At 37.1% G+C, this 25,836-nt stretch overlaps 1 protein-coding gene across 1 annotated transcript in view; it reads left to right on the top strand.

Annotated features, from left to right (window-relative positions):
• Window positions 1-25,836, top strand: part of ACSS3 (acyl-CoA synthetase short chain family member 3) — a 149,572-nt gene that overhangs the window by 113,927 nt on the left and 9,809 nt on the right. Inside the window, exons 10-13 of the mRNA XM_045779883.2 lie at window positions 2,061-2,156; window positions 4,888-4,951; window positions 15,037-15,118; window positions 17,268-17,390. Of these exons, the coding sequence (XP_045635839.1) occupies window positions 2,061-2,156; window positions 4,888-4,951; window positions 15,037-15,118; window positions 17,268-17,390 (365 nt within the window). The remainder of the gene's footprint in view (window positions 1-2,060; window positions 2,157-4,887; window positions 4,952-15,036; window positions 15,119-17,267; window positions 17,391-25,836) is intronic.

Below are 25,836 nucleotides of genomic sequence, written 5' to 3'. Positions count from 1 at the left end.
GTCCACATCTCTCCTAAGAATCCGCAGGGACACGAGATGCAGCAGAGTGCAGTGAGAGCGCTGTGGTGGTGGTTTTGTGCTTGTTTCTCTTCCAGACAGCAGGTCCCGAAGCCATCGGAAGGCTCGTTCGTGAGTCCTAAGCCATCTGTTGACAAGTTGCTGAGAGGCTTGATGGTGTTGAGAAATGTAGGGAGTTTGAACTTGAAATCATTGGAGTGCTTCTGGTGATGAACTCAACCTGATGTGACACACTTTTAACACAGAAGATGTGCTTTAGCAGCTGCCCCCCCTGTCCAGGGTATGAGGGGGAACAGAAGCATCGTAAGGGGGCCATCTCCCTTCGTCCTGCGTCTTAGTAGCTTCTGTGGCTGTCGTCACCTTGCTTAGTCTGCATCCCTTCTTTTATGCTCCTCGCTCTCACTGGACAGGGTTGCTTCCTGTTACCACACTGTTCTTGTCTTTCTGTCAGTTTGGAGGACAGCTGAGGTCAGTACTGAGACATTTTTAGAAAGACATAGGGAAAAACGTTGCTAACCTTTCTGAGTATGGGGGTTTCCTTCCCTGCTTTGCTCGTGCTGTAGGGAGAGAAGACGGGGGTATTGAATGACTGACGGAACGCCATTTTGTATGATACCTGTCCATTTTTTTGTCATGGTATGAACACATTTGAAACATTTGTCGTGGGATGAAATCATTGTCATGGTATGAAGCCATTTGAAAATTCTTTGTTAAACATCAGAAATATCTGCTCCGGTGACTTGCTGCCTCTCCTCAGCGGTGACCATATGGCTGAGCTTCTTAAGCACTGGACTGTGACTTAGGAACCGTGTTTTAATGTTCTGGAGTCCATCTTCCGTTATTGATGCCACCTGAGCCACTGTCCATAAAATGTGAATAATAAACCGAACTACTCTGGAAACTAAGGAACAGTAATAAATTCTTCCCACCATTCTAAAGTGATATAAATGTATGATAAATTAGGGAGAAGCCATAGTGGAAAGAATACATTCTGAGTTCCTTAGGAAGATAGATGTTTTTTAATATTTTGGATTACTTTGGAGCCAGTTGGTTTGACAATTAATCCCTTGGGTATATGTACTGTATGTTTGTGTGTATAATATTAAGCCACTAGTGCCAAAACTTTTCACGGTCAATACCTCTTATCCTGCTCCTCCACACATGTAAATCTCATATTTAAAAGGTTCTGCTAACCCCAAACTTGTGTTCGCCAATAATAAAAAATGCATTTGTCCGTAAAAATAATCACTTTCAGAACTTATGGCTATCGTATAATAGCTGCAATTATTCTATTAACAACTTAAGACAGAGAAAACGAATTTATCACTTTTGTTCATCTCTGCAGGTCGTGGTGAAGACTCTGGTTTTCATGAAATAATCAGCATAGCATAAATGTCCTTCTTTCCTTCCTTCCTTCTTGCCTTCATACCTGCCGGCTTGTCCTGTCTGCTTGCCTTCTAGAAGCCTAGGCACAACAGATTGAGAGCAATTTGGTAAAGCTTTAGATGCAAGGTCTCTAGGCAGCTGTAGTTCTTTAAAAATTAGAGTTGACATTGTTCCTATATTCCCAAAAATTTTTGCGTTACTTATTCCAGAGATTAAGCCACAGATATCAGAAGTATCTTGCGTGTAACTATTATTTACCATGATTAAATAACTTTAGGTGAGTTAAGAGAAAGCATCTTTTCTAGAGATCTTTGAGTTTTTAGCATGTGTGGTAAAATTCTCATAGCCACATAATTCTGCATTCTTCATGCCCGTTGATTCATAACCAAGAACGTTAGCGAGACCTCTCTTTCTTTAGAAGAAGCGTTACTCCATACGTTATTCTCAATTTGTGTCCTTAAGTTTTAAAAGTTAATCCAGAATCGATTACTGAATTTTTTTTTCATTTTTAAAAATACATTTCCACTCTTCATCTATCCCTTGTGCAGTTGAATTCTAGGACAAACTGGGTACGGGTAGGGGGCAGCGCATATACCGAAGAAACATCAAGATCGCAAGTTTAAATATTAAATGATAAATAATATTTATTTCTCCAGAGACTGGATCCCCAATTACAGCATCATGCATTGGATTAGGTAATTCTAAAACACCTCCTCCAGGACAAGCAGGAAAAAGTGTTCCAGGATACAATGGTGAGAAATGACCCTGATTATTTGGAATATGTAAGGTTATAAATTTGGTATTTTTCCATGTCTAATGTGAATCAAACTGCACAGTAGGTGCTTAAAAATATTTGTTTGAATGAATACTTTGTACTATAAATACATGCCTTAATTTTGTTATTAGTCATTTGGATCAAAAATAAGATTGTCGACTTCCAAGGACATGTTCTAAATGACTGTCATAACCAAGAAAATAGTATTTATAAGGCACGTAAAGGATATGGCTGGGAAATTAATATGTACGGAATACTTGCTAGGTGCAGAGTACTTTGCATTCATCATTTCATTTAATGATGAATTATATTGAATTCAGAGGTATCATTACCATTCTAAAGATGAGTTAACTTGTGCCCAGAGAGACTGAATCACTGTGCTGAGGTAATACAGCTGATTAGGTCCTATATACAACACGAACCATCATGTTTTATTTTGTTTGTTTCTTTGGGTGTTTTGCTACAAAAGTTGCAGTTTTTCCCCTTATAATTGAGGAGGGATGATAAGGCTTCTGAACCTTGTTGGCTAAAGATAAATATAAAAAGTAAAGAGTCTAAATAGAAAATTCACTCCATCCATGCTGGTGGTATGTGACAATGAGACCTAACGTATTTTAAATATTTGTTTTTAGATTGTTGGTAGTGGCTATAATAGGTTAGCAATTTCCCTTGGGCTCCACTTGCTAGTTACATAACTTAAACAAGTCACCTAACTTTTCAGAAATTCAATTTCCTTATTTCTAAATGGGGATGATAATGCCACACGCTTCACAGGGGCGTGGTGTAACACGATGACGCGTTAACACAGCACTTTCCGGCAAACAGACTGAGTTAAGTCTTAGCTAGTCGTGTGCTGATACGTCAGAGACATCAGACAGGCCGACTTGATTTAGACTTACACATTCATTTCACAGACAAGGAATACAAAGAACAGAAGTTATTTTATATGCATAAGGTCACACAATTTAGCTTAATAGATTTATGAGGAAAACCCATCTTTGGGGTTTTCTATATGATTCCTACATATAGTTTCTATTTGCATGTAAATTATAAAATATAGAGACTTATCTTTGCCTCTCTGACATAGAAATATTGTATTTTCTTTCTAGGACAATGATCAGTTAAGAAAACGTGGATCATTGGACTTAGCCTAGCAGATGTATTTGTGAAAAAAACGTTAGTTTTTTTTTGTTTTTTTTAGGGCAGAAACATATATTCTGTGAAGTCAGTGACTTTCCAAGCATGGGAAGGTGAACCCAGCTTTAGTGAAATCCTCACTTTGAACAGTTCTGTCATCCCTGCTCCTTTTATCGGAAAAATTGCTTTGTGTTGAGCCATTTTTAGGGGCTGATGTTTGTGGGAGATGTTAAATACATTTCCCTTTCAGTATTCTTATATCCAGCTATAAGAAAGAGTTAAGCTTTGATGCCTCATGAAATTTCAGTACAGAAATTTCTCGTTGTCTGAAAGCCATTGGCTTACAGACAACATAGGTTAAACGTTAGAACTAAAGTATCTATAACCAAGGAAGTAGTGACTTTATGACACATGATTTTTATGTTTTGTGGTTAGTCAGAGATTCAGAAGCATAATGTAGTATTCAGTATTATAATAAAAAAGTGGTATCCACTTGGGAAAGGAAAGGAAACTATTTTTGTGTGTGTGAAAAATATTCAACGTAATTTAACAGTTCCACATTCATTGAGTACCTTACACAAGCTTGTCACTTTTTTCTTCAAGTAATTCTTATAACAACACTGAGAAAAGAATCACTCCCACTTTTCATATGGAGAAATTGAAGGTGTAATACTTGTACAGGGGTGCAGAGTAAATTGGCAACTGTACTGGGATTTGGGGAAACAAAGATTAGTGAGGCATGACTTCCACCCTTAATGACCTCCCAGACTTGTGAGTGGAATATTTATACCACTACTAATCGTCAGAATAGAACTTTAAAACAAAGTGCTCTGGGAAGACAAAGAAGGGAACGATTAATTTTTTCTGGGGACAGTGTCCTCCTTTTCTCATAGCTTCGCTCAGTAGAATGACCTGGATGGATGAAGCTACAGAAAGGATCAATTAGAGCTTAAAATATGATGATATATTCTCATTTCCAGTTTGCACTGGGGGTTACAGAATATGGAGTCAAGCTTCAACCTCCTAAAATCTTTCAGGATTATAACAGTGTGGCACAGCACTGGGATGATATTTGGGAATTAAATGGTTCTTGAAAACTCAGAAGTGGATATTAAGCTTTAAATCAGAAAAAGGGGGTTTTGAGGCTTTTTAATACTTTATTTTTATTGCTTGAAATATTTTTTTGGTGTATTTTAGAATTGATTTGTTTCCTTTAATTTTTGAAAAGCTGCATATATTTTTAATGTTTTTGGTAGAATAGAGGACAATGTTGAAGTGGATATAAACATGGATTATGAAATTAACAGCATGTTTGAAATGCAGTGTCTTTACTTAAGGGAGGTCCTGAGGGAAAATTCATGATCTTGTTAAAAATCAAAGCATATGCTCTTTTAATTTTTTGTGAGACATGTTAGCATAGTTATATGTTCATGGTCTCATAGGAATTAAAGATGCCTGTGAAGCTCCAGTTTTGGGGGTTGGATATAGGAAACATGGAAAAGTTTAAGCTTTAAGGTTTTGCATTTTCATTCAAATTTATATTATTTGTTTGTTTATATTTTACTTTACAGTTATGATTTTGGATGACAACATGCAAAAACTGAAGGCCCGATGTTTAGGAAATATTGTGGTAAAGTAAGAAAAATTTCCAATGCTACTATGTAAGAGAGCAAGAACTGGTATATAATATTAAGAAAAAAATGGAGAGGTTGCAATGATAGTACGAGGAAGGGGGTTGCAAAATAAGCTGGTTCATTGTTTGAGAATACACAGTGCCAACTCTTGTTGTTGAAACATGGAAGCCCCATTAACCAGAGCACGTGATGTGATGAGCACTGGGTGTTACGCAACTAATGAACCATTGAACACTCCATCCAAAACTAATGATGTACTATATGTTGGCTAATTGAATTTAAATTTTAAGAATAAATAAATAAATAAACATGGAAGCCACATATAGTAGAACAAATTTAGATATGGTTTTTAAAAAGATAAATCTTGCTTTTTAAGTATATTTTTTTGGTGATACGAGTTTTGCATAGGTGATCAATTTAACTTAAATACCAAAAACATAAAGAAGTATGGAAAGATTCTGTACTTCCACCCTTTAGCGATACAGCATTAATTTTTTACTGTATATGAATTTTTCCTTTGACAAGCATTTTAGATTGTTGAAACAATTCAGCTTATTCTTGTATTGCCATTTTTCCCTAAATTTATCCCATGGGCATTGTTCACTTTAGCTCTGCCCCTAAAAATGTTTATCCCCATTCTAGAACTCTTAGGATTATAAATAATGCTATATTGAACATCTTTTTTTGTGTCGTCCTTTCTCCTTTTCTGATAATCACCCCTATAGTATGAATAATCTCTAAAAGTGTAATTACTAAGCCAAATAGTAGCATGATATAAAATTCCTGACTCAGCAAGTACCACAATTCCTTGCTAACATTTCTCACCCTTGTTCATTTGTAAGCAAAAGTGTCCAAATTTGCAGTGAAAATATTAAAATTTGCTTTGATTAAATCCACACGTTAAAATTGTTATGCTTGTGGAAGCTGAAATAAAAGTTGCTTAAGTTGGGGGACAAACAGGATGTGACATTTTAATAATTGATACAAGTTGCTTTAATGCCTCTGATTAGCATGACATTGGGATCTTTATTAATACGGTTCAGTAGCAGAATTTGGCAGAAGGAGCTGCGATAAATAAAGAACATTGTATGTTAGGCCTGAGGAAAGATTTGTTTTCCCATTTACTTAAAAAAATTCTTGGGAAAAAAATAAAAAAGTAAAAGAATGCTTGGGGCTCCGAGGTGGCTCAGTTGGTTGAACATCCAACTCTTGGTCTCAGCTCAGGTCTTGATCTCAGGCTTGTGAGTTCAAGCCCTGCACTGGGCTCCATGCGAGGTGTGGAGCTTCCAAATAAAATAAAATAAAATAAAATAAAATAAAATAAAATAAAATAAAATAAAATAATAAAATAAAATAAATAAAATAAAATAAATAAAATAAAATAAATAAAATAAATAAAATAAAATAAAATAAAATAAAAAAATAAAATAATTCTTCTGACTTGGCAACCTGTCTCAGATCAGAGACCTAACCTGAGGTATGAAATTGCCTCAGGTTAGAACTCTGAACTGCAGGATACCAGATACATACCCTCACCTGTCCCAAAACCTAACCTGAACCCAAACCTGAACCCTACCTAGATCTGAGAGAAAAAAAAAGGGGGGGGGGAAATTTGGTATATTTATATGATGGACTGTTACTCAGCAGTAAAAAAGTACAGTATCTTGGCACTTACAACAACAGGGATGGAGCTAGGAAAAAAATTCTCTCAGGTAAATAAAACGTTTAAAATTCTATGAAAATTAAATGAAAAACAGTAACTTAGAATGTATTTCTTCAGGTCAAAATCTTTAACCTTACAAAAAGCTAACAGAGAAGATACACTTTATGCTACAATTCTCAGATTCTTATGTTATCCTTAAACATGTAAGCACTATATTACTTTTTTCAAGTTTAAATTTTAAGACATCTTGTTGGCAAGATGGAAAAATTAAATACCGAATATACCATTTATATTCATATTATTCTGAGACAGAATGCATGTTAATATAGAGCTGATTGAAATCTGACCTCTTAATGGGAAAACGGTAGGGATGGGGGACGGCGTTCTAAGAAATTAGTAATCTGAACAAGATTACAGGTGGTTGTTTAGCTTACTTAGGGAAGCACATGGTTTTGGAGAGTCTTTAAAAGCACTCTAGCAGCATACATTTTTATACAACCTCCTAACTACAAGTGAGTCTATCTATTTCATAAAGCAACTCATGTACGATCCTAGGGGTAGCGTTTGATGCCCACAGTTCTATACCCTTCACATGTTCTGTCATTCTGATTATTGGTGGCTTTGCCCTACTTCCATTCAAAAATAATAAAATATAGTAATTGCCCACATAAGCTGTATTTTTTCCTGAAGCCATTAATGTTACTTCTGGTACTTAAGAGTAACATAACTGTTATCTTAAAGCATTCTATTGTTTAGATTGTCACTGATTCAGAATTATTTTCTCCCCTCTGCATTCCTGAACAGGGAATTTTACTGTACTGATCTGGGATTCTGAAATTTCTAGGTGAATTATTTGAAGACGTAATATGTTATGACATGCAGTAGAGTTTGATTCCTTCCTAAAGTTAATAGTGAAACTAGATTTTTGAAAATGTTATGTATATTATTGTATTCAAAAGGTAAAGTAGAAAACACAGGGAAAAAAATGCTCCCACCAAGATCTCTCTCTTTAAAAAAAAAAAAAAATAATAATAATAATTCTTGAAACCTTATTTTAGGAACTCGTTTTTATCTGGGAGAGCAAGGATTTCCTTTTGAAACCTTGAAACCCACTTCTCCAGTGGCCTTTCCGCCCTAACCCGTCAACCTCAGAATTATTCGTGCATCTCAGTGGCGGCCTCCAACATTGTGTAGGATGTTTTCATGTTTAACATCTGTCAGTAAGACTTGTTTCTGTTAGTCTGTAGCTGTTCTCTGTGCCTTGAAGGGATGCATCATTCATCCAGAATGTGAAATAGCCAATGAACGCTGCTTAAGAGCTCATAATAAATATATGTTTAATTGAATTAAGGGGAAGAAAAACACAGCTTTTTGACTTAATAAAGGGTATTCTGGTTTTAAAAAAATAGTCTGTAATTTGAGAGAGAATAATTTTTTCCATCCAGATCACATTCTAAAGAAGGTCTGTGATCTGAAAGCAGTCTCCTTTCCAGAGATTGGCCAAATGGTACCCCCAAAAACCTCAGTGGACTGTAAAAGGGATACGTGGTCAGCTGAGTCCACAAAATATCTGAGACTCTAAATATTAAGAAATGTATTGACCCTCAAATTGGAAAAACTTACAACAAAAGTTAATACATATTTAATTAAATATCTTTGAAACCTAACATTGTAACAACTGCATTGTCAATGTAGTCTTCATAAATTTTTCATTTCATTTGCAAACAATGTTTAGGTCTTATTTTCTCACTTTGCACAATTTCTGAATATGTACAGTGACTGCTGAGAAATAAGAACCAATAGTAAACTAAATGTATGGCTTTATGCCAAATAATTTTAAAAGCAAAATTATAACTTTAGGTCCAGAAAAAATTCTAGTTTCTATGATGTATTGCTATGTTTTATTATTTGTTTAAATATATGGGTTGAGGCCACTGGTAGTAAGAATACTTAGGGTCTAGGGGGGACTTGAAACAGATGGCATCAAAAACCACCCCTGGGAGTGATTCCTGGCCTGAGATGGATGTCCACTCTCAATTATTCATACCCATGCTTTTCTTTATTATTTTGTATGGTAACTAAGTAGGAGCAGTTTGAAAGAGCAGTATTCCCTGATGTTATTTATGTTCACTAATTATACTTGTAGTATAATTACAAGAATACAGGGAAAGTCTGCATGGAATATTTGAAATGTATGGGGCTCAAACTATATTAAAATAAGTCAGTAAAAAAGCGACTCATTGTTTTAATCCCAAATTTGTTTGCTTTTATAAGTACTGCTATAGCTGCTTCTTTCATTATAAAATCTGTTATGAATAGGATAAATAATATTGGAAACTATCTTTCTCTGACAGTTTCTTTAAAATCTGAAGCTATAATCATATTTCACCCTTTTTGAGTATTAAATATAATGATTCATTTTATCATATTAAGACAATTCACCTAAAATGAGAAATAGTGGTATGTGAAAATGTTGAACAGAAAACTCTTGCTCCACTTCATTTTTTCCACTTCTTTGTTAATGCTTTTTAGAAATCACTATTAGGCTCTCCTGGGGATCCCTTCACTGGAAGGAAGACATTTAAGTGATTCCTAAACTACTATAGACCCTAGGATGTAATAAACATGAATCCTACAGCTTTCATAGATTTTCTGCATTCATGGGATTTGCCTTTCTAGTAGAAGAGAAACTATGTGTCTTTGTGCATGTTAGCAAATTCCTTTGATTTTGAAACCTACTCCAGGCAGTTAATTTAGTGGGAAAGTTACGGTGTCTGAATTGCTATGAATACAGAATGTTCATGAATTGTGGGAGGTGTCCCTGCAATTGCATCCAGAGCTCTGAAGTGCAGACGTAAAACAGCCAGTAATTTCCAAGCAACCCAGAGCAGAGCATGAAAGAGCATTTTAACTGCAGTTGCTTTCCTCAGTCCTGCACTGCTCACTGTTATTAAAGCCATAGGTCTCCGGCTACTGTAACAAGTAGGCAATAGTTGATCGAAACCAACTCGTACTGACTAATAAATCTTTTCCACAGTATTCTTTTTTTAGAAAAAAAAAAAGTCCCCTTTATGGGCCTGCATTTTTCTTGGACCAGATCCAGTTGCTGCTACTGGAAGTGGGGCTTGTCGGTCTCCTGCTGTGTGCCGCAGGAAGGGGGTGTCTGTGCCCTGCAGGCGGTGGCCGGGAGGAGGGAGCTGTAGGGCAGGGTCCACGTGGCTTCTACTCTGGTGCCTGCCAGTTTCTCAGCCTCCAGATATTAAACTCCTGTGCCCTAATGGTGTCTGTTCACATCTTTATAGCTTCTCAGGACTGATTTAGTCACTTTGCTGCTGTCTTGGGAAAGGGTCAGGATGGCTTTCTTTTCATCAGTGTATCCTTTGCATAAAACTAAGGATGACACATAATTGTAATCATGTTCCTTTCTAAATATCATACACAGATTGTAATATGATCTTTTATTAGCCTTACGACATCACTGGGAGGTAGACAGTGGGACAGATATCCTCATTTTAGACGTGGGTATCTAAACATCTTTTGTAGTGACACAGCTAGAGCTCACATTAATAACCTAGTCTTTTGTCTGTCCAGAGGGAAAGAAATTATGGCCTAATCAGTCTCTTTGTGGGGAGACAAAAAGTAGCCTCCCACGAAAATCTCAGGTAGAGCCTACAGACTCCATAGGAAATGCTGGGAGGGCAAAGATGGGAGCTAATCCCAGAATTCTCTAGGGAACAGGAGTTATATCTTCAATGCATTTCTGTTACCGTGGGGATTCCCAATGGAACAGTAAATACAGACCATCCTGTATCTGGGAATGGAGACGTGTATTTTACATTCCAGAGTGATCCGGAATGTCACCTTCTACAGTGATGAGCATTCCCTTTTTTTCTTATCTGTTTAAGGATTTCTCAGCACCCCCATGCTTTCCCATCAGCACGCGTGCGTGCGCGCGCGCACACACACACACACACACACACACACACACACACATACACACACGGGATCACTTCAGCTATTTCTCTTTCCCAGTAAGATTGGTCTCCAAGGAAAGACATTGTCTAAGAGTAACTCTTGATTCACAGTTGGACAGGTTGCAATAAAACTTTCCTTTTCACTCTGCTTGAAAGAGTTGGGCAAGGTATCTCAGAGTGGTAACATTTTATCTTGGGTCTGGAGGAGGAGTACAGACACTAGCCAGCCTGTGTCTCAGTGTGTTCAAGCCTCCCCCTCCTGCCAGTCTACTGTATCTTCACGCTATTGTAACTACAGAAAACAGTATTCTTTTTCTGTAACTTCAGAAGAAGAGCACCAGGGCATCCGTTATTCCAGAAGGAATAGGATAATCATTAGGATATTCAACAAGAAAAATGTTAAGTTGGAATTCTGTAAAAAAAAAAAAAAAAACCAATCTGCTCGAGCTCATATACACCTAACTTCTCTCTGGAGTTTATTGCTTCTTCTCTCACGTGCTTTATTTCATACACACACACACACACACACACACACACACACACACACACACACACACACATTAATCACAGATACTCCCAATTCTGGAAACCTCTCTTCCTGCTTTTCTTTAGGACCATTATATGGCATCTTTTAGGGTTCCTTTTTAGACTCTTTCTAATATTGAAATTGCAATATCTGAATTTTAAAATGTATCAGACTTTATTAGTGAAGAACAGATAGCACTCCCTCATTTTATCCTACTAATTACTAATTGCAATCTTCTATCTTGCTCTCCAGCCTATTCCTCAATTAAATTTGGTGATATCGAAGTAGTTTTCTGGGGACATCTCAAAAATGATCAGGAGCATATGTGCCATTTCCAGCCAATCCACACCTGGGCTTTTTGGTGTGAGCTTAGTTTCAGGGATAAAACTTTCCCTTTCAAGAGCTCCTGCTGGTACAGAGTCTAAGGACCTGCTCAAACTTGCCTGACAAACATTTTTACATTATTTCATTAGATTAATGGAATAGACATCATTCATGACAGTCTTTCTCCCTATCTGTATTATAAAAATACTGAGTTTCTTACAGTACACATTATGTGAGGATCTTCATGTGTCTAAGACCAGAATTTATGTCTTTATATCGTTAGTGTCTAACTGGTGACTGAGGAATATCAGACATCCGACAAATATTGATTGAATGAAGAAAATAAATGCATGAGTTAATGCACACATGCTTGCTTGCACACATGCTTGCACACATGCTTGCTTGCACACATGCTTGCTTGCACACATGCTTGCACACATGCATGAATGAATGAATAAAACATAATTCCTCTGATATTTTCTTCTCTAACTTTTATATCTTCATTTTCTCTTCACTGGCTACTTCTAGTCACATCTTCTCCAACTTAAATCAGCCTGCTTCTCTGCCTTAATGACATATCTTTCCAGCCAGTCACCCACAAACTTTTAAAAAGTGTACTCTAACTTCCTGCCTCCACTTCCTTCCTTCCTGTTTACTTTTGAATCACTCCCGTTAGTGCCTCTCCACACCACTGAAATGGCAAGCCTGAGGATACTCAAAGTATCTTAATCGCTAAGTTCTCTGACTGTATTGAATCACTTTCAGACAAAATCTGTGCTTCTATGACCTTGTTGAACACTCAGTCTTATAAAAATTCTACTATAGTAGCTCCTAAGATACTATTTTTTTCTAGTTCTCATACATCTGATTTTCTTTTATTTTTGTTCAATGACCTTGTTTCTTTGGTCCTTAAAGACAAATAGCATTTGGCCCTAATTTTTCCCTCCATTTCATGCATTGACCCTGGATCATATCCTTGGTATGTTAGTCTTAATTCTCAAGGTCTATAGGTATATACAAATTTATGCAGACCTTTCTCACGGGAGTGAGAAATTGTATAAAAATCCCTACTGTCCCTGTCCTTCAAAAAATTTAAGCAGGTGTTTAAAATGTTTCAGCAGCAGCTGAAAAAGCCCATGTCCTTAAAGTTTGTTAAATTTTCCCCCTGGAGGATGGCTACCTATACTTTAATTCTCTAAGCTTTAATTAATTATAAGACTGTAATCTATCTGTTACGAATTGTTGGTATCATAGTTCTCTCAGGAAGTAAGAGAAAACCCAAATTATCAGGGCATCTTCTTTTTAAGGACAGAGGTTGCAGGTGTAACCAACTTCTGGGAGGTATAAAATGTTCTTTTTCTCTCTAGTAACATTCTTACCAGAAAATGCTGCACTCTCCGTCCCACGTACACACACTGACCGAATCAGGACGTACTAGGCCACCAGGAAACTCCAACCGCATGTGTGCCCGAGGTTCTCCTTCACGTGGATTATTAGTGCAAATACGTAGGGGTCTCTGCTGTGAGGAGGCAACGTGGTTGCAGGGGGCGTCACAATTTGTATCTGCGGTAGATAAAATGAAAGAGAAGCTTATTTAACAGTATGTCCTTCTACACGCATAGTTTTTAGTGTGGGCAGGGTGAAGTGTTTCAGTATTTGGATGGGCATTTCTGTATACCGGCAATCAGGTGGAGCTAAGAACAGCCGCTGCCGTTAGACCCGGCGTCCGCAGTCTGACTTGCGGCAGACCCCAGCACGCTCTGGCATCCCCAAAGCAGCCTGACTGTCAGTTGCCATTTATTACCACGCTTACCTTTCATTTTTCTTAGAGTATAGTTTAAAAGTATCACCATGAAAACCAGAAAGGATTATATATCATGATATATTTAGGGGGGAAACAACTGAAAATTATTTAATCCGTGAGCAGAATCCATCTCCATCGAGCTTATGGTCAGGGTTGGTTATGTTACACGTAGTCAGTTTCAGTCATTAATGTTATGACTTCTGGCCTGGATGGGCTTTTGACTGACCGTCTACCATCCCTTCTTGGTGTCCTCTGCACCTCCTTATCCTCAGCATCTTGGAAATGATGCAAAATTGAATGTGTTTTGGTGGCTGCCATGTTCATATTTTACTTCTGTGTTTAATAACCAGTGATTTACACTTGTCTGTAAAATATTAACAATAAAAGCAACCTGACAAAGTGAAATTATATACATAGTGATTTAAGATGGACACAACGAAGTCAGTTACAAGGACCCAAGAGGTCATGTGCCTCAGCCCACTGCCTTCACGCGGGCTTAGCGGTGAACAGCAGTAGTAACAAGAGCAGAATCTCTGTCGTTCTCTTTACAAACTGCGTTCGTATGCATTTTATGCAATTACCCGAGGTCCAGAAATGCAGATGTTGCATTTTTCCCTCCATCATAAAATAGTACAAAATGAAGACCTCGCAAGAGGAGGACCTACCGGGAAGCTCGAGACGGTGGAGCTGGGCAGTCGCACCTGGGCTGCTGATCCCACCTGTGACAGCACCTTCTGTCTGACAGAACGTGAGGATACAGCTCAGAGCCTCCGGTCTAACGTTGGGGTGGAGGATGCATGACGTTGCCTCATGTGGGCAGTAGCCGTGTCTACTTTGTTTTCAGTTTTCTCAGCATCAGGTCTGTGAAGTCACTGCTTCACTTCGTATTTTTTATTGTGTGAGCCTGGAGAGGGACGGTTTTTGAAAATCCCTAAGTTTTACAGTATCTGAATTTCCACACTGTTAAAGCATCTACAAGGGTCTTGTGTCCAGAAAACAATTTGGGTGGTTATTTTCGTTAGGTGGCACCTCCTACGAGAAACCAATTTGGGAACGTGTTCATTTACCTGGATAAAGACAGACGAATAGATACAAATTAAGCCCTTGCCATGTGTATAACACATGTTTGATACTATGGAGGAAAGCAGGAAATGTAAGAGCAAATTGGTTGGAAAGAAGGGTATATCGTATCTTGTAATTTATATTCTCAAGTATGACCGTCCCAATCTATGTGTTCATAGGGTGCGAAATCACGTAGGTTGGGACGCTCATGAAAAGGAAGAATGCAAGAGGGCGTGGTGAGAGGGAATTCTCTGAAGCAGATTGATTGTGAAGATAAGCTTGTTCATGGAATGTTGGCTTGGAGTATTTCATCACACGGAGATGGGCGGAGGTGACAGTTGGGAGCTTGGTACTTCAAAAAAACAAAGAATTTATTTGCCTATGGTAGAAGCATATTTGTCCTAAAAAGTAATTCAGTGATGCATTTGTGGTTCCTTTGTGCAGATGTTATGTTTCTTACTGAAACAGTGATTGCTGCTAATATCTATTTGATTGCCAGCTCTATATGCCTTTTGTGCCCTTTCCAGAAACTACGGTCATCCCTCAATGACGCTGCTATGTCATGGTCAGCTGCTTCAGCCTCAATTAGACATGATCTGTCCGGCAGGTTTAGGGCTTATATTTCAGTGTGGGATTTGACTTGCAATTATCCATCACACTAGAAAATTATTCTAATCAATCTATCTTTATTACCACTTTGGTCATAATTCTAACTGCTCTGTTTTTATATAAGGTTGCCATTACCACCTGGGGCTTTTTCAGGACTCTGGAAGAATCAGGAGGCATTCAAGCATTTATACTTTGAAAAGTTTCCTGTAAGAACTTTATTATACTTTTTTTTTAAACCTTCCAAAGTACCTCTTTATAATTCTTGCCTATTAAATTGAGCATTTAGTGCTGGAATCATAGATAACAATACAACTTTTAAAGTGTATCTGGACCAAGTTCTAGATCTCAGGAATAAGAATGCCCAAACCACAGTGATTAAAGCAAGTCATTTTTATATTTATTTTTATCAGTCTCTGGACATAGACATTTCTGTTTCTCTTTGCACATTTTCCTGAAATTTAGCAGCCCTCAATATCAAGAAAGTGTTTATTAAATTAAAGACTTTGGGGGGAGGGCTATCCGTATTCTTTCCTGTATTGGATCCCTCTGCAGACTGAGAGCACCTGATCAGAATTGTACCCTGTCCCTGGGACCCCTTAATCTCCTCTGTAGCTGGTTATGTGCATAAAGTTCATTTGGCTTGCCCACAGTTGTATTGTTCCATTCTTTTACCTATTTTTGACATTCGTTCCTGAAGTTCTCATAGCTTTTTATTTTAAATTCCCATTTTAAAATACAGATACATGCTAGACATGGTGTTCCTGCAGCACAAACTCGTCACCTGGATGACAAAAAGTGTTCTCCTACTTTTTGTCTTGTCATTTACCTGTTTCTCCATATCAGTGTGAGGTGTTTTGCGTTTATAACAGCACTTTACTGATAACACACATCGGGTCCCACCATCATATTGCTGCTGTCCTTTGACTTCTATTTCAAAAGGTTCTCATTGTGCAGTAGGTGGAAAAAAAATGGTCAGTTTCCTTAAAAAAAAACCCAAAAACAAAAACAAGTCTCCGTGTTTAGCATTTTATCTTTATTATTTGTGAGCAAAGGACAAGCCAACAAATGACAAGATTTAAAATAGCTTCCTTTGGAGAGAGATCTTGGAGTTAAATGATCTCAGTAGCTGAGATTAAACATGCCCCCGGTGGACTGTGGCAGGGAAGATTTGTCAGTAGGGTTGACTCCGGTCAGCTCAATCTGTCTGCCCGATGGACCACTGTTAAATCATCAGAGTACTGATATGATTAATTACACCTGACAATGGCAAATAAGGTGTGCCTGTGGTTTCGACGTGATCACCTGTAACACTGAAAGCTCCTTCAGAGTCTCTGTTTATGGTTAAACTATGTGGAGTGACTCTGTATATACTCTTGCCTTGTTATCCTGACTTCGAACTTCTCATCTAAGGGCTTAATCACAGCCCAAAGGGTTGAGTAACTTGCCTGCAGTTTAGAAGTGATGGAGCTGAAGATGGAACCATAAAGGCCGGCTGCACAGTCGGTGCTCTCTAACTGCACTCTAGGTTTTCTCTCCAATAGAAATTGCAGTAAGAGCGCCAATTACTGAGGGCTTACGGTGTGCCGGCTCCGCCCTCCTTAGATACACCATCTCGCTTATGCTTCAGAGAAGCCGTGTAGGACATAGCTCACCAACCTGCTTAACCGATGAGCACACCGAGTCTCAGAAAGAATGAGAAGCACGAATAGTGACTCATCTGGATCGTTCCTAAAGCCCATGCTCATTAACATAAGTATCAAGATAACTGAAAAGCTTTAGAAGTAATATTTCTTTCTACGTCTTATTCTTCTTGATTCTTCATTCTTTTGTGATTTTTGGACCAGTGAAGATGTGCTGCTACTTTGAGTTGATTAAAATTTAAATTTCATCCCTATTATTGTATTTCACGGAAGCTCGAGTCTAATCGAAATTCATGTTAATAAAGTAGCACTCTATCTTGTAATTATTTATAGAGAGCTTTAAAGGTTTTAAAAATTAATATAATTAAAGAAGAAATCTATCAAAAAATTACTTTCCAATACCAAAATATATTGGAAATATTGAACTATTACTTCTCCATTAAAAAAATTGAGTTCGTAAACTTTGCAACTCTAAGTTCAAACATTTAACTTGAGTATATATAAGAATGCTTAAATTTATTCCTGGCTGTTAGTGGAGCAAAGATTTTAGTAAGTTATCAAAATCAAAAGGAGTTTAATTCCATAGCCTAGTTACGAAAAAAGTCAAATGCATGCAGTAAATCCATTTCTATCACATTTTATATTATACCAAACTTAAATGATTGCATTACCTAGCAATACATGCTAATTAGATATTATCAATTCTTATTTTCAGGGATATTATGACACCATGGATGCTGGTTACATGGATGAAGAAGGCTATTTATATGTTATGTCTCGAGTTGATGACGTGATAAATGTTGCAGGTCACAGGATTTCTGCAGGTGCTATTGAAGAGGTATTGATGGATATAGATTTTCTGTTCCAGGTAGTATTTAGAGACAGAGCTGAACTGAAGTTAATAATTGAGGTTAAGTCAGTGTACCTGGAAAATTACCATACCCTTCATTTGAAGTAGAGGCTAAGTTACTCTAGTATCTCTCTCACCTCACTTCCTCCTGTGTAAATCCTGTTCTGCACACTCCCTGATCTTTGTCTGGGTGGGAGGGAGGAATTTTAAGAAGCTACATATATGTGTTATTTATAGGACAGCCTATATACCTTTGCTTCTTATATCATTGTTACTTGATTGTCTCTAGCTTCTTGATTTTCTCTTGCTTGATAACCAGGTTTGCATATTGTCTTTAACTGGTGTGAGATTTAAACATTTTATTATACTCTTAAAACCTGAGAATTTTCTTCCAATGTAAATAAATTGTCACAAAGTCCCCAGAAGAGGTTCTTTTTAATAATGTTTTTAATTTGTACATTTACATAGAGTAAAATCTGCTTTATTGTTGTACAATACTATGAGTTTTTATACTTGTATAGAGTCTTGGAACCATCACCAGAGACAGGATACAGAAAAATGTCTACACTGCCAAAGAATTCTCTCATAACATTGACCTTTGTGTTCTGACCTTCCCCATCCCTAACCCCTGGTAACTACTGATTTTTCTGTTTCTATGTTTTTGCTTCTCTAGAATATAAATGGACTCATATAGTTATGTAACCTTTGGATACTGGGTTATTTCATTTAGGAAAATACATTCGAGATCCATCCAAATTTTTGTGTGTATCATAATTTGTCCATTTACATTGCTATGTAGTGTTCCATTTGAGGATGTACCAACCAGGTTCTGTAACCATTCATTCACTGAAGGATATTTGGATTGTTTCTAGTTTGAAACAATTTTAAATAATTCTGTTACATACATTCATGTACAGGTTTTTGGGCAAAATTAGTTTTTCTCTTTCTAGGATAAATACCTATAGTGAGTTGGCTGGGTTATATGGTAAGTGTATGTGTAAGTTTGTAGGAAACGGTCAGACTGTTTTCTGAGTGGCTGCACAATTTTACATTCTCGCCAGCAGTGTTTGAGGATTTCTGTTTCTTCCCATCTTCATCAACACTTGGGAGTTATAATTCTATATTTAAACCATTCTATTAGATGTATAATGGTATCTCATTACTTTTAATTTACTTTTCCGTAATGACTCAAGGATGTTGGTCATCTTTTGACATGCTTATTTGTCATCCACATATCTTCTTTGGTAAAATACCTGTTGAAATGTTCTGCCCATTTTCTAAAAATTGGGTTGTTTTCTTATTGCTCAGTTTTGAGAGTCCTTTATCTGATACATGATTCGCAAATATTGTCTTCCAGTCTGTGAGTAGTCTTTTTATTCTCTTAAAAGTGTCCTTAGCAGAACCGAAGTATTTTTCATATTGATGAGGTCAAATTCACTAATTTTTTTCTTTGACAGATCATGATTTTGGCGTTGAATCTTAGAACTCTTTCCTAATCCAAGGTCCTAAATATTTCTTCTTTGTTTTGACCTAAGAATTTTATAGTTTCATGTTTTACATTTGCTTTATTGTTTTACATTTTATATCAGTTTACATTTACATTTTGAGTTTTCGTGTGTGTGTGTGTGTGTATATGGTGCAAGATGTAGGTTGAGGATTATTATCATTTTTTAATACAGATGTCGATGGTTCCAAGAATCAGTTATTGCAAAGACTGCGTTTCTCCTTTGAATCTCCTTTGCACCTTTGTCCAGATCAGCTGACAGTACCTGAGTGGATCTATTTCTAGAGTGTCTTTTCTGTTTCATTATTCTGTGTGTTCATCTTTTTACCAATACTATTCTGTCCTGATAGTATCGCTTCATGGAATGCCTTAAAGTTGAATAGTATCCACACTTGCTCTTCTTTTTCAAAATTGTTTTGGATGTTCTAATTTCTTTACTTTTCCATATATATTTTAGAATGAACCATTTGTGGTTACAATGGATTTTTATTGGGACTGTATTAAATCTATAGATTCTTTTGCGAAAAATTGATATCTGGTCCATACTGAATCTTCTAATCCAAGAATTTTATATGTGCCTCCATTTCTTTAGGTCTTTTTTGATATGTTTCATCAACATTTTATACTTTTTAGTACACACATTTATACCTAAGTATTTAATTTTTAAGCTGTTGTAAATATAATCTTTCCTTAAGTTTTAGTTTCCAAATTTTCACTGCTAGTGGATAGAAATACTATTGACGTCCTTGAACTGATAATGCATTTTTTATAGATTCTTGAGATTTCCTATATAGAAAATCATGCTGTGAATAGAGATAATTTTATTGCGTTCTTTTCAGTCTAAATGCCTTTTATTCCTTTTTCTTGCCTTCTTGAACTGGCTAAAACTTCCAGTGTGATATGGAATAACAGTGGTGAGAACAGACACCCTTGTCTTGTTTCCGGTCTTAGGGTAAAAACATTCAGTACCTTACCATTAAGAATGATGTTTCCTATAGGTGTTTCTGTAGATAAACTTTATCAAGTTAAGATGTTCATTCTTTTCCTAATATAATAAGATTTTTAAAAATATTTCGAATGAATGCTGAATTTTGTCAAATGCTTTTTCTGCTTTTAGTGATATGATTATGTGTTTTTTAAGCCTTTTAATACATGAACTGCACTAATTAATTTTCAAATGTTCAACCTTGCATCACTGGGATAATCTTACTTGCGGTGTTTTTATGTATTGATTTTGTTTAAACATCTATAGTAATTTTCTTTGTTCTGAAGTTGGTTATGTGTGGTAATCACATAGGCATTTCATCTTTTTTGAATAGTGTTTGAATCATTTATCTTTTGCCATTCTTTCATTTGGATCATTATAGATCCATACAGATCCATCATGTGGATCATTATGCTTTCTACTGACCTCTTATAAATAGCATACATGGGTCTTACTTTTATTTTTATGCAATCTGACAATCTTTATCTTTTAACTGATGTTTTTAGACCATTTACATTTAAATAATTCATAGATTTATATTTATGCCTATCAGCTTATTAGTTTTCTTTTTTGCCTTTTTTTCATTCCTCTTCAATACCCCTTCTCCCTTCTTTTAAGTCATTTCATTCTTTTTTTGTAGCTTCTGTTTCTTTACTGGAAACTTGTTTCCTTTCTTTCTCTTTTTTTTTATTTTATTTATTTATTTATTTATTTATTTATTTATTTATTTATTTATCTGACAGAGAGAGAGTACAAGCAGGAAGAGTGGCAGACAGAGGGAGAGGGAGAAGCAGACTCCCCACCAAGCAAGGAGCCCGACAGCGGGCTAGATCCAGGACACTGGGCTAGATCTCAGGGATCATGACCTGAGCCAAAGGCAGACGCTTAACCTGCTGAGCCACCCGGGCGCCCCTCTGTTTCCTTTCATTCCAAGAATGCCCATTCTTCTTGCACCATCGCTATTATTGGTTTTTTTAGATTCATCTTTGTTAATTTTATAACAATGTGCAAATGAGGTGTTATGGGTCAAAGACAGATTTCTTGATAGTAAGTGTGTCATTGCCCTCTTAGGTTCTAGCCTTAGGTCCTACATAAGTGCCAGACACATCATAGATGAGAAATGAGGAAGATAACTTTGTCGGCTTATCAAGGGCAAGGAGGCATTGATCTTCCACCCCTCATAGGAAAGTCTCCTTCCTAACAGAAGGGCCTTATTCCAAACTCCAACTCTTTGAAATGTAAATAAAATCTCTCCAGGACCCAGATAGCCTTGTGTGTCTCAACTCTTACAACTTAGAAATGTTTCCAAGCTCTGAGGCTTCATCTTTTTTTGACATGTAAATACCTAGGAAGCCCCTGAGCCAGTAGGGATCTAGTCTAGTTGAGACTTTAATAATTTTGCCCTCCCAGGGAAATTAGAAAAGTTTTATTATCCTTTCAGAGCAGAGCAATTAACCTGACAAACAGCTATAGATCAAATTCTCATGGTATTTGAATATTCTCCGGAGGCTAGAGCTTTTTATGGGAGCAATGAGGAATCCAGGAAAGTTTTATCCCTTGCCACCATTATAATAGCTGCATTCAAGTTTTTGTCTGATAATTCTAATATTTGGGTCATCTTGGCATTGGTATCTATTGATTGATACTTTTTTCTTAAGAGATGTTTAGGTTTTCCTGATTCCTTTTATGTCCAGTCACTTTAGATTTTTATCCTAGATATTTTGAATATTACCTTATGAGATTCTGGATCCTGTTTAAATCATCAGGATTTGTGTTCTTGTGATTACTTATTTTAATTAAGAACAGACCACCTGTCCCTACTCACTCTATGGACCGTGGTTGCAATGTCAATTTGATTTTCAGTCTCCCAGTGCTATTTTGGTCCACCTCACTGTGTCTCTCCCAGAGGCCAATCTGAACGTCGAGTTAAGTGCTCAGAATCTACACTGTACTGATTCTGGTTGGATTCATGCGTGCGCACATCTGGGGTAGGCTGAAGAGTTCATACGCAGATGTAAAGCATCCCTTTCTCCTACCCCTTCCTCTCCATAATCTGCTCCTCACTTTCTGATTTCCAAGGTTCCCCATGGCTGCTCTTCTGGGTAAAAAGTCGGGGCTTTGCATTCTCTGTGTTCTTATCAGGGTTCAAATATCGCATGCTCTACATGCACGGCGTCCCTGGGCAGAGGATGAGACTGTCTCTTCGGTAGCGCTCGCTTAGTGTAGAGCTGGGCAGGTTAACAGGGATCTACTCAGGGACTGGATGGCTGCTCCTGGGGGTGGGGGTAGGGGAGTGGGAAGGGGCAAATGGCACTGAATCTTTCTAGGCTCCCATAGAGTGTGCGCGTGTGTTAGGGGCGGGGCTCCCTCAGGGTTCCATACCACAGGCTGCGCACCAGTAGTGGAGAAGGGGAAGGACCCAGCTCTTTTGCTGGCATTCACTCGGAGTAGGGTGTGGGGAGTCAGCAGTTGCTACAGCTCTGTAAGGAAGGAAGAAGTCCGCTGCTGCTTGGTGTTCATCTGGAGTAGGGAGGTAAAGTGAACAGGATTGTTTCCCAGATCCTTGCTCCTTTCCCTGGCCCTCTGCAAAGGCAGACATTTCTTAGGGCGTTTCTCTCCGCACTATTGGCAGCTCCACCTTTTGCGGCTACTCTAGCACCCAGGCCAGAATATATAGGAGGCAAAACAAACAAACCATAATGACAACAAAACCCAAAACCTCCAAAGAAACAAACAAAAAAGAGCGTTGTGTCTTGAGTTCTTATAATTCTAGTAGAGTCATCTGACCTGGGTTTTTAGCCCAGAGTTTTTCATTGCAATTAGTAAAAGTGATAGGATGGAACATATTTATTCCATCTTTTTCAGAACCAAACCCAGACTTATTTTTAAATGGAATAGAGCAAACTGAAGTTTAAATGAAAGGCAGTGTTTAAAAACAATTCCGTGGGATCAGAGGTGCAGAATCAACGTTTAGTTCTCCTTCCTATAAAGATGGTGACCTTCTTTAAAAGTCATATTTACCTTCAGCGAAAACAAAACAGCTTAACACTTCTTGTCATGTTGGCTTTGTGTGTGTGACAACATAATATTATTTGAGTAAAAGGAAAGAATTTTATATAATATTTTGGACTAAGTGGCTTTGTGTGCTATTATAATATTATCTCATTTTTAACCTACTGTGAATTTTGTGATAACCTGAAAATGAAATTTACACTTCATGTATTTTGGTGTGTTGGCAAAAGTTGGTTCTGGTTGCATGAACTTTTCATTTCTTGCCTGTAGGAGATTACCTCTAATATTCACTTGCATTTCTGGCACAGTCAGCTAATCAAAATATGGAGATTACATATGCAAGGCTTTTATTATCAGTCAAAGTTCTTGGTTCTCTCTTTTATTTTTAGAACAAAAAGAGAAGTATCAATCTATTTAAATATATGCTTTAATATGTTTCTACTGACATCCTTCTTACTGTATGTAATCAGACAATGAGGCAGGCAGAAAGTAGGCAGTAAAATGACAAAACTGAAAAAAAAAAAAAAAAGCATGCTAGAATCAATGGTTTCCAACAGGAATTTTGTCACTCGGTCTTGGAGTACTTATGGCTCGTAATAGGACACCTGTTAGTCTTCAAGTCTTCTTGAAATGAAGTCTTCCTTTATATGAATTAAATGATTAACTCTACTATATATTTATGTCTAATAAGGAAGTTAATACCTCAGTTCATATCAGGTTGGTCTTCTTTATGTTGGCATCTGTTAGAGAGTTTTGAACTAACATTCTTTCCTGGCTTTTTCTCACCTCCTAGCAAACTTGCCTAACATTGATAATTAATGTCTATGTTTTTACATACATATTTTTATTGTTCTTACTGATGACATAACCAACTTTCATTAAAGTGCCCAAACCTTACTTTACTTGTAAATGCCCTCCAGGACTCTCACTAGGATTCTCAGTTGTCAGTTCTCAATGCTGGATTCCACTTTGAGTTTTTGAAATAGAATTTGAGGGTCTTAATTCATGGGCATCTCATCTGTAATAATTAAAAATACTGAATGTTGTTTTTATATATAGTGAAAATCTGTGTCTTTCCAGCTTTCTAAAGTAAAATATGACAAGTACATTACCTTACATAAGGCTAAATCAAATTCTATTAAAATTACTATATTAAAAACATTTCAGGAAATTGTTCTTTTCTGATCTCATCATAAAAAAATAGAGTTCTAGAATAGCTCTTATAAATTTAAGAGGATCTTATCCTTGCAGATCTCAACACATGTAAGGGCCTCTGTAACTATTAAGTAATAATCATATCTATTTGAAAAGTTGATTAATGTTTGAGAGCCTGGCATCTAGCTAGAGACTTGGGATACTTCGGTGGTAGTTCAAAGTGTCCTTAAGAAAACTGGGTCTGAAATCTGCTAGTTCAGGTCTTATGAGCCAGAATTACTAGGAGCTAATGTGGTCCTTCTTGCTTGGTTCTCTTTCACTGTTGTGGGCAGGCTTTCATACAAAGACACCTCCAGGGAACAAATTAGGCTCCCTGGTTTCATTCTTTCACTTGTAGCTTAAGTTTCATTTTGTTAAATAATCCTACTGGTATCCTTGGGAACTTGGAAATCTGGTGTTAAAATACTGCACTTAAAATCCTAGAGCAGTGTTCATTGCAATTTCCCCTTTGGAGGGTTATTTGAACCAAAGATTCACTGTTTGTTTTCCAAGTTAGTTATTTTGTTTGCTATTTTTAGGAGTGATACCTTCAGGACTGAATATATTTCCATAAAGTGTGTATTCAACAAAGATGCCACGTAATTTCAGTTCTACCCAGCATTAAATGACTACTGGATTTAAATAGTTGTAAAATTGCTGAATATTTTCCTGAGTACAAATATGAATATTGATAATGTGGAATCTAACAGTTTCCTAGATGACTCCAATATCAGAGGGAATGAAGACGCATTTTTCCTCCCACCGCAGAGACAAACGCCTACCAGACTGGCTCCTTGCATCTTATGAAGGTGCTTGATTTAAACTAATACTTTTAAAATTAAAATACTTAAAAACATAATTGAAAAATCTGTGTAATTCAGCCCACTAAAGTCATAGACTCTTTCAAATCCATTAAAATTTACACAGAAATGACAGTATCCCCTTCAACCTATATTACAAAGCTGTAATCCTCAAGACAGTCTGGTACTGGCACAAAAACAGACACACAGATCAATGGAACAGAACAGAGAATCCAGAAATGGACCCTCAACTCTATGGTCAACTCATCTTCGACAAAGCAAGAAAGAATATCCAATGGAAAAAAGACAAGTCTCTTTAACAAATGGTGTTGGGAAAACTGGATAGCCACAAGCAGAGGAATGAAACTGGACCATTTTCTTAACACCACACACAAAAATAGGCCCCAAATGGATGAAAGACCTAAATGTGAGACAGGAATCCACCAAAATCCTAGAGCAGAACACAGGCAGCAACCTCTTTGACCTCGGCTGCAGCAATTTCTTGCTAGACAGGTCTCCAGAGGCAAGGGAAACAATGGCAAAAATGAACTATTGAGACTTCATCAAGATAAAAAGCTTCTGCACAGCAAAGGAAACAGTCAACAAACTTAAAACGCAACCTACAGTAAGGGAGAAGATATTCACAAATGACATATTAGATAAAGGGCTAGTATGCAAGATCTATAAATAACTTATCAAACTCAACACCCAAAGAACAAATAATCCAATCAAGAAAAGGGCACAAGACATGAACAGACATTTCTCCAAAGACATTCGGATGGCCAGCAGACACGTGAAAAAATGCTCTATGTCACTCGGCATCAGGGAAATACAAATCAAAACCACAATGAGATACCACCTCACACCAGTCAGAATGGCTAAAATTAACAAACAGGAAATGACAGATGTTGGCAAGGGTGAGGAGAAGGGGGAACCGTC

The sequence above is a fragment of the Ursus americanus genome, chromosome 17, assembly GCF_024610735.1.
Source record: "Ursus americanus isolate L20-20 chromosome 17, mUrsAme1.1.p, whole genome shotgun sequence".
Taxonomy (NCBI): Eukaryota; Metazoa; Chordata; class Mammalia; order Carnivora; family Ursidae; genus Ursus; species Ursus americanus.
This window is presented reverse-complemented; position numbering and strand designations above follow the sequence as displayed.